At 43.5% G+C, this 9,714-nt stretch overlaps 1 protein-coding gene and 1 long non-coding RNA gene across 2 annotated transcripts in view; one reads left to right on the top strand and one right to left on the bottom strand.

Moving 5' to 3' along the window:
- Nucleotides 1-87, top strand: part of LOC119617436 — a 2,718-nt gene extending 2,631 nt beyond the window's left edge. The window contains exon 3 of the long non-coding RNA XR_005233684.1: nt 4-87. This is a non-coding gene — a long non-coding RNA (uncharacterized LOC119617436). The remainder of the gene's footprint in view (nt 1-3) is intronic.
- On the bottom strand, nt 7-8,831 carry tgm2l (transglutaminase 2, like). The gene is made up of 15 exons (XM_017438984.3): nt 8,159-8,831; nt 7,457-7,627; nt 6,183-6,413; nt 5,631-5,749; nt 4,671-4,799; nt 4,406-4,583; nt 4,186-4,312; nt 3,532-3,635; nt 2,999-3,141; nt 2,816-2,915; nt 2,566-2,702; nt 2,362-2,491; nt 2,127-2,287; nt 1,274-1,410; nt 7-1,185 (listed from the first exon to the last, which is right to left on the bottom strand). Exons 1-15 carry the CDS (start codon nt 8,172-8,174, stop codon nt 1,002-1,004), a joined length of 2,067 nt encoding a protein of 688 aa, XP_017294473.1. The 5' UTR covers nt 8,175-8,831; the 3' UTR covers nt 7-1,001.
- Nucleotides 8,832-9,714: the final 883 nt, after the last annotated feature.

Below are 9,714 nucleotides of genomic sequence, written 5' to 3'. Positions count from 1 at the left end.
CAGGTGGGACTACAGGTGGGACTATAGGACTACAGGTGGGACTACAGGTGGGACTATAGGACTACAGGTGGGACTATCTGAGTTCTCAGAAGGTTCCTCGGGAACCAGAACTGAAGCCTCTGGGCTCTTATTTCTCTACCTGGGCTTGAAAAGCTGACAGCTGAATTGATTTCTGTTGAACAGAGTGAACTGGATGACAGGTGGAGAACTACAGAACTATTACTGCAGGAAAAACTGACAGAAACCTTCAGGATTGGACCAACACCTGCGTCTCCTCACAGTAAACTCACGAGTCGTCACTCAGTCTTTCAGATCTGGGATCCCTCAAAGTAGTTTTGATAAATAGTTCTTCTAACATTATAAGTCTTTCAAGAGCTTTTTGGGCTTTTTTTCCAGTCATTTTCTGACTGACAGATTTATTTTTCTAGATCACTTCACTCTGAGCGAGTGTCAGAACCACTGAAGCCTTCAGGCCCGTCACAAATGCACAATCTGTTCCCATTTCTTTAACTGAATCTATGAAAAACATTCAATCTAACACAGTCTGACAAACAGAAAAGAGTCATTCTGTCATCTGAAAACGTGTCATTCACCAGATGACCTCTCAGCTTCTGGGACTTTCAGGTACTTTTCCTCCATTTTTAATTCTCACACTGCATAAAATCAGAGATAGAAATTATAGATGCTTGGATGATAGGTTAAAAAAAACTTAAAAAGAATCACTTTAAGATTATATAAAGGTTTTTATCACTGGAAGAAATTTGTGAAGTAATTATTCTTTTGACAGTACCATTAAAAATAAGAGAAACTGATTAATTTGAAGTACATTAGCCCTTTTATCTGATCTTTATTTTAGTCATTTGAGATCAACAGGAAGTAAATTATTAGGTCAGGTGTGAGATTAATTATTAAAATATTTTGTGTTTTAAATCAGCTACCATAACTCCATGATTTTTCCTTCACCAGGTTCTTATTCCTCCACAGATGCGCTGGTTTCTTTCTCAATAAAAGCCTCCGGTCACACGGAAGTTGTTTCTGTATCTCCTGTAGATGACCAAGGTGGCAACTCCCTTCACGTCCTTCAGCCGGTCCGAGTCGAAGTCCACCAGGAGCTGCCTGACCCCGGTTCTCGAGGGCGTGAAGGACACGTTCACGGACACCCTCTCCCCTGGAGAAATGGCATGACTGAAAAAGAAAAAGACACGATTCAGTTTCACGGTCTGATTACCAGTAAAGGAGAATTAGAGGCCTGGGTTTGGTCTCGGGGACTTACGTGACGTAGATCCGGGTGTCAGACAGCAGGCCGGACCCCTCCACGGTGAACACACCTCCGCTCAGAGGGACTGGCAGAGGATTGGTGAAGGAGATGTTGGCCGACACTTGTTCCCAAACAAAAGCTCTTCCAAGAACCTAGAAAATGAGGAGATTTGTCTCAAACAGTTTCCACCATCTTCCACCTGCATAATCCAGGCAGAACTGCAACGTTTCTGCAGGAATGTTGAACAGAACCAAAGCAGGAAATCTATAAAACTTAGCATTATTTAAAACTTCCCCTTTGTAAGCTAAACTGGCAAATATATAAACAGTAATTTGTAGAATTGGCTTGTCACACAAGTTTATACAGTTGAAAAGTTGAACCTTTGGATAATCAAGCTGCAGGTTTTGTTTTTTTTATTGTTTAAATTGCAGGAGGACAAGCAGGCAAAACAGCTAAAAAGAGCAAAACTGTATCTAAAAGCTTAAATCATAACTAAAACTAGCAAAATCACAGATAAAAACTAAAATGACCATTTGCAAAAATGTTTTCAAAGACGGGAATGTTTCTGAAAGTTACAAACACTAAAAGTCATATCACAGTATTCCCAATTAAGCCAAACATTTTCATAAACGAACTGCTAAAAGGGTGTAAATTATGGAGAAATAGTCTGATTCCAAAAAGTACAGAAGAAACTGTGAGTAGGAAAATGCTGACTCAGCGTTCACACATTAAGGAGGATTCAGTGGCATCAATAATCTGGGCTGAACTGGGATTTATTACTTTAAAGATGTCAGAGCAGCTCTCTGGTGAATGATTCAAATGTGTAGCTTTTCTGTTTGAAACCTTGGTGCGTTCACTGCTGACCCACCTGGATGTGCACCTCGGGCGTCCTCAGCAGGATGTCAGACACGGCCATGATGGGTAAAGTCACCCCCTGAGCTTCTGCCAGCACCTTCACCCGGATCAGGTGTTGGTCAGAGACACACCGGGCGTAGTTCTCATAGTGCAAACGCAGGATTTCCTTGTGAGCTGAACACAGAGCACAGGGCAGTAAAAACACTGATGTATCAGAGGGTCTTTGAGGGTTTCTCTGAGCTGCTCACTTTGGAGAGCCGGCACCGTCACGTTGCTGATCTGCTTCTGGCAGTCCCCCTGGTGGAGGGAGCTGTAGGTCACAGCCATGGCCCTCATGGTCAGCTTCACCTCAGCATCTTCGCTTCCTTCATTCTTCACCTGCAAACGGATTGTGATAAACAACAGTTCTGTGTTTATCCTGAGTGTTCAGTCACAGTCTGAGGACTCCGTACCTCCACAATCACATCGAAGTCTGTTCCGAACACCGGCTGGCCGTGCTTGATTATCAGCTTCAGCCGGTCTGGTTCTCCGGTCGGATCCAGGACCCTGCGGCCTGCCTTCATGTACACTTCTCTTTCTTTTGCAGAACCTGTTGGAAAACAGGGATTTACAGCTGTTCATTCTAGGTTTCAAGACAGAAAACAGACAACTATTTGACGTATAATCTCATAAATAGACGGTGCAATAGTTTAAGGATTTGACCTTCAGGGTATTTGTACTGCAGAGTCACATCTTCTCTGAAGTCACCATAAATACTCTTGGTGCTGATGTTCCTCCCCACAGTTCTCTCATCCACCGTGATCTGGAAAAACAACCACAGCGACGTTCCAGATTAACAGATTCAGTCCTTAAGGTCGTTTGTGTTTATTTGAACTCGCTGAGAACCTTTTGCAGTTGGCCGTCAGGCAGCATTCTCCAGTAGATGATGTCAGCGTTCACCTCAGCAAAGATAAACAGAGCATCGTACTTTGCCGCCATATTTCCCTCCTTGATGGCCGCCACTGGACAGGGACCGCAGCAGAACTCACCTGACGAACAAACGATCGGTTATTTCAGACGAGCTGCAGGAAAGAAGTCAGGAGTCTTCTTCTTCTTCAGGGGTCACACAAACAAACTGCCCTTCCTGCCTCAGGACTACCAGACTGTGACACTGACCCTCGAGCCGCTGCAGCCCCCAAAATAAGCACAGCTGTAGCTATTATACAAGCTAAAAGGAGGCAAACGTTTCGTTGCATGAATGGTTAAAGCAGAACAAACTACGCAGAAATAGTTTGAAGAAACAGGAAAACAATAGTTGCAATAATGTAACTGCTGAGTCAGCATTCACACAAACACAACAACAACAACTGGTTAAGATCAAATAAAAGTCCAAATTTACAAACCAGAAATGTAAAAATGAGGTTATTAAAACAACAGACCGTCACTCAGTTCCTGAGGAGTCGGGTCCAGAACCTGCCAACCATCGTTTCCCTGAGGAAGATCCTTCCTCTTCATCCAGGACTCCACCCAGCAGTGGAAGTTCCTGAAAACCAACAGAGAACACAAATAAATAAGTCATCATGAAGTATGTACACCTGCACGAGTTATCCAACATCAAAAAGGTCAAAGGTCGTTGAGCAACGACACGTAACATCCTTCATTCTGTTCTTTGGTCGTGCTGCCATGTTGTTTTAGAGAAGAGGTTTTCTCCTGCAGCCCTTCCAAACAAGCCATGACCTTTGACCTTCAACCTGCTAACTGAGGCCTGGAGAGTCTGAGGTGAAGGTCATTTCTCTGAGCATTGCACGGTCTGACCTTTGGGGTGAATTTGCTTGGGAAGACTGGAAGCTGTCTTAAATATTTCTCTCTGCAACGGACTTTGAATAGCTTGGAAATGACCTTTGACCTTTCCCAGATTAATAGCTGATCAGCAGCTTCTCTGAGGTCATTGCTGATGTCTTTCCATCTTGGCGTTGAGTTAAAACACTTCTCTGCTTTTCTAATAATATTTATTGTGTGTGATTCTGTTATTACAGAGTTCTTCTACGTTTTGACAGAAATAAATTAGATTTTGTTTCCGTGTTTGTTCCTACCAGGTGCTGTCTTGTTTGGCGTAGCCGTCAAAGTTCTCCACATAATCTATGGAGATGTTTCCATCGACGTCGTGGGCCGAAGAGAAGTTGGTGATGAGGCGCGTTGGGATTCCCAGACAGCGCAGAACTGGACAGAACGCACATCAGAGTGGCCATTTTTACACCTTTCCTTCCTTTGCTGTTTGAATTTCAGCCGGACTGAAAGCAGCCGAAGTCTCACCTGTGCAGGCCACACCAGCAAACACCCAACACTGGCCGTATTTCACCGCCCTGACCCCAGATCTGCTCCACTGCCGGAGGATGGGCACGCTGCCGGTCCAACGACTTGGAGACACTCCGTCAGAGTAAGGAGGGCTCCAGCTCCCGAACAGCACGCCGCTGTCATCATTAGCGTTCACCTAGACAGACGGTTAAATCAACTCCACTGCACACCTTCCTAAAGGTCAAAGGTTGCGTCTGCTGGAGGATAAACTCCTCCCACTGACCATGGCGGTGACCGTCCTGCTGACGTAGACAGGATCAGATCGTCTCTTCATGTCCAGCTTGGAGTCCTCCAGAGCCTTGTTGGAGTTGTCCAGGACTTGAAAGCAGATGTCCATCACGTAGTCCTCAAACTTACAGAGACGGGACAAAAAGAACGTGACTGTGAGAGAATATTATGTTATAATTAAAGTTTAAACATCTGCACCCAAGTTTTAGTTCTAATCTGTTACAGAGAAGGTCATATCAGCTGTTAAAGGGTTAAAATAGCAGCTAATTCTGAATGATCCTGAACATTTAGCTCAGGTGTGTTACAGTTGTGTATCTGTGCACTAAAACCTTCAGCTGATCTGTTTTTGGATGGTTTAAATTCACCATAATTTACATAAACATACATTCTACTTCAGGCAGCTCAGATCTTTATTGGTGAAAATGCTGAAGCAGAAAGAATAATTAAAGTTGATGCGATCATGCAAACAGGCAATAACTCCTGTGTGTGTGTGTCTTCCTGTTCGTGTGGTTTGGGGACATTCTGACACGTCTCGTCCAGAAGTCTCTTCTGTCCAACAAACATGTCTCCTGATCCAGCTGAGACCTCAGAGTCTCTGCTGTCACACAGCTGTGAAAAGTCCTGCAAGACAAACACTGGCCTCACACACACACAGCTCATTCACCCAGTGTGTGTGTGTGGCCATGTATTTGATACGTTGTGGGGACAATTTTCCTAACATATACTACCTTGTGAGGACCAAAGCCTGGTCCCCACGAGGAGAAATGATGTTTTTGGGTTAGGGGTTCAGTTTAGGACTAAGGTGTGAATTGAGTTCAGGTTTGGTTTAGGGTTAGGGATGTACTGGTAATGGTTAGGGGTTGGGTAAGGCTGTAGTTAGGGTGTAGAAATGAATGGAAGTCAATGGAAAGTCCCTGCAAAGATATAGAGATATAACATGTGTGTGTGGGGTTACCTGCCCGAAGTTCCAGGGAAGGCTGCTGATGTAATTCCAGCTCCCTCTGTAAATGATTCCGTTCTCGTTCATGACGTACTCCTGCAGCAGCCTCTCGTCGGACAGGTACACCACGTCGTCTGAGCGACAGGATGTCACGTCAACAAACACAAGTTCTTAAAATGATGAATCTGACAGACGTGAGAAGATGAAGTCAACGACGTAAAAGAGAAAACCCTCCATTTTTATCGCCCGCTGATGATGGAGGCAAACATGTTTTAGTCTCATGAAGCAGCAATCATTGCACCTACATCTACAACTACTGGGCTCAACCCAATTTAAGATGGCCGCCACAGCCAACCTGGCTTTGACTCAGATGTTGACCTAAACCTCGGTGTGGTAGTAGCTGAGACTGATCCACAGCACACAGTCTGAGTGTGAGATTACACATGATGTTATTTTGACCAAGAATGCTTCAAATTAGATCATCTTTGTCTCAGATTCTTTAATTTTTATTCTTATTTCTAAGAAGAAGCTGCTGCTGTGTATAAATCTGTTTGTTTGTTTGTTTACCTGTGCACCAGGGGTTGAACAGCAGGTGGAAGCTGATTTCACCCGTCTTCTTGATGATGCGCCCGTCTGCTGACATCACCAGCGCAGTCAGGCGGTACTGCCCCACGATGGCGTCCGCAGGACTGTGCACGGTCAGCAGCACCTCGTTCTGCGCCTCCAGCTGGTTGAACCACCACTGGTCTCTGGCCCCGCGCTCCTTCTGAACCGGGATCTCCACCTCGTTGCTTTTACCTGCAGGGACAGGTAAGTCTCACAGAAATCAGGAGGAGAACCCAGAAGGAACTACTGATAAACTGTAAAATATTATTCAGTTAAAAAGATAATTACTGTAAGAAACGCAGTGCAAAGACTAAATTAACTATAAAATTGTTAAAGAAAGTTACTATCAGGAGATGAAATCCTGTTTTTAGGCCAAGCTGACATCTCACCTCCACCTCCTGATAATCTGAGTCTCAGGAACTCCTCCGATCTTCAGCTTTTCAGAGGCGTTGGTGATGAATAAAAGCTTAAAGCCTGAAATGTAAAGTTTCCGCTCTCGCTTCGTGTGTTTTCTCCTGGGAGGTGTTAACCGATAAAATCATTATCATTTCAGAAAACTCTAATTAAATGATTTTTACCTCGTTCTTGCAGACAACCCACTCTGTGTGGGTGATTCTCAGAAAACAAAGCATCCTGATAGTTTACACTTTGATAGACTCAGATTAAACGGAGGAACATAAGTTTATTTAATTTAAAATTAAAACAGACAGCAGAGCCTTTTACTTTCTGCTGAACTAATCCAAATATCCTCCTGATGCCTGAGAGAAATAACTTTTCCCTCCTGCTGATCTGTTAGAGGCCAGAGGATCAAGTGGAGCTAAAAAGAAAAAGATTTATCTACAGGTTTGTTGTGCAAAAGTGTTACAACACATCAGTGTTTATCATCCCTAAGAATAAGACAAAATAAGACAAAGATGAAGAGCAGGATTTCAGTAATGAATCCTGAAGAAAGTTAAAACAAAGTCCTGCTTTTTTGCCATTTTACCAAAAAGAAAAAACACTTTTTTGTTCAAAAGAGGTCTTTAAAATAAGGTGAAGGTTGTGCTGAGAATGTGTTTAAAAAAAGGTCTAAATATTAAAACATTTTACCCAAAAGTTTGAGATGATTTATGAAGACTGAAGGCACAGACGAACATCAATAACTTTAATTTAAAATCAGTTCTCTCCCTGCCATTAACCACGAATACTCTGAGTTTCTCGGAGGAAAGCAGCCTCTCGTTTGGCCGTTTACTCACCGACGTGCAGCATCAGCTCCAGCTTCTCCTGCAGGACCTGTGGGTTGGAGCTGTGTAAGGTCATGGAGAAGGGCTGACCCCTGCGGACGATCAGGCGCTCCCGGTCAATCTCCCTGGTGCGGTGAGCCAAGTTGTTCTCGTGGCTCCTCAGGTCCACGTTGATGATGAAGCCTGAGGAGAGTCGGCTGTGTTTAAACTGAACAACCAGCTCTTCTCAAAAAGAGCTAAATATCAGACACACAGATCGGACCTTTTCCAGACAAAAATCATGAAGAAAACTTTCCAAACTCCATCTTTAGCTTGATTGCACTTAGATAGAAATGCGGGTCTGCACTTGGTGTAAACAAACCAAGTGGAAGCTGGAGTCACATGACCGACCTGCGTCTGTGCAGGTACACTGAAGGAAATCTGGTTGTCTGCCCAAATCTTCAGAATTTAAGCTGTAATTGTGTTTGGTTTCTTCTAACTTAACGAGCGCCGTTTTTCTTCTGTTTGGACACGTCCAGTTTAAGACTTGACACAAACAGGGACCTCAGGGATGATTTAAGTGACTTTAATCAGAGTCGGATCTTAAATCTGCTCCTGTTTGTTGCAGGAATGGGGCTGGGTCTTCACACCAGAACGTCGACTCATAAATCGGCCCATCTCCCCCCCCCCTCAGAGTTTAACAGCACTGGTAAAAACACAGAGATGGTCACTTACTCTCTCGTTCAGCCATCGCAGGAGTTTCTTCCTCTGAGCTGCTCAAAGTGTCCTCATGTGTCCACGGGTTTCGTATTTATACAGAAGAAGACGAGCGTCCCTCCCTTCTTCTTCTTCTCTGACACAGTCTCACCTCCTTCTTTGACCTCTGACATCACTTCTTAAAAAGCCAGGGTGTATGGGTCTTTACTGAACCATTTCTCCCTCCTGAGGAGACACTGGGGGGGCCTTTGTTGAGATAAATCTAAAATAAACGATAAAGTTAGGCTTCAAAGGAGAATATTTGTCAGAATCTGAGATATCTGGTCAGCGAGTTCTGACATCCAGACAGACGGGCGTTCAGGAGCCAAAAAGAATGTGAACAAATTAGTCTGATGCCTGAGAGGACGGCAGGTTCTGTGAAATAATCCCAAACAAACGATGACCCAAATTAACAGGAAGCTCTGCTGCATCTGAACTTTTCCAAGAGGTCAGTGACCAACGGTTTGCAGGAAAAACCTCCCCGAGTTATCTGCATGTGGAAGAAACAGACTGCAGTGAATATAATAGACTTTCAAATATAAAAAAAGAACATGAAAAGGATATTTAGTCTAATTCTAAGAGCAGAAATTCTCTAAAGGAATGCACATCGCCTGCCTTTTATTATTATATGTTGAGGACGACTCTCAGCTACTACCTCACCAAATTTGAGCTCAATATATATATAATTAACTGTTTTATAGCTGTTTTGTATTTTAAAGTCTGATTTAAAGATGATGTTTATTATGATTTAACTGGGGTTTTATTTTACTTATCATTTATTATTATAAACAAATGTGACCTTTGAATCTTTTTCACCCTGAAGCCTGACAGGAAGTAGTTCCTGTAATACTCATGATAATGTAAATATTTGGTTAGATGTCATAAAGTCACTGATGATCCTGTGGGGTCAGGAGGGGGTCAGAGACACATTTAAAGCTCATGTTTGGCAGATAAAGTCGAGTTTGTGGAATCATCAGCAGTTTGTCCTCCTGCAGGTCGGCAGAGAGTCGTGAGGCGCTGACAGCTTCCTGAAGTCAGAACTCGACGAGCTGAGATGTTCTTCCAGCTGCAGAGGACAGAAAAGCTCTTTCACTGTAGTGCTGGGCGATATAACGATACATATCGTGGGGACAATAGAAAAGTGTCTATTGTGATATATTTTCTTCTATCGTCTCTATAGTTTGTCGTTTCTATCATAATTGTATCAATGATTCATGTAAATATTTCATAACGTAGGCTACGACGAATGTATTAGTTTTGTCACTTTGCATAGATTCAGTTTATATAAGTAATAAATAATAAGAAAAAATAACTATTTTGTGAAGAACCTCCGTTTTGCGACATGACGCTGCTTTACGTGTGGGTTTGCGACATGACGCTGCTTTACGTGTGGGTTTGCGACATGACGCTGCTTTACGTGTGGGTTTGCGACATGCTTTACGGCAGCGGCTTTCTGTGCGGCGCCATGTTTTCACCATAAGTGCTGAAAGATGGAGACGCAGGAAGTATCAAACCCGGGGTCGCAACAAGTAGAG

The sequence above is a fragment of the Kryptolebias marmoratus genome, linkage group LG11, assembly GCF_001649575.2.
Source record: "Kryptolebias marmoratus isolate JLee-2015 linkage group LG11, ASM164957v2, whole genome shotgun sequence".
Lineage (NCBI taxonomy): Eukaryota > Metazoa > Chordata > Actinopteri > Cyprinodontiformes > Rivulidae > Kryptolebias > Kryptolebias marmoratus.
The sequence above is the reverse complement of the archived record's forward strand: the minus strand, read 5'-3'. Positions and strand labels throughout refer to the sequence as shown.

Excerpts from the sequence above, each read along its gene's own strand:
- tgm2l (XM_017438984.3), bottom strand. Across the intron at positions 4,313-4,405 it reads TGCTGGTGTGGCCTGCACAG|TTCTGCGCTGTCTGGGAATC; the intron begins GTGAGACTTCGG and ends CGTTCTGTCCAG. Across the intron at positions 1,186-1,273 it reads GACACCCGGATCTACGTCAC|TCATGCCATTTCTCCAGGGG; the intron begins GTAAGTCCCCGA and ends TTTCTTTTTCAG.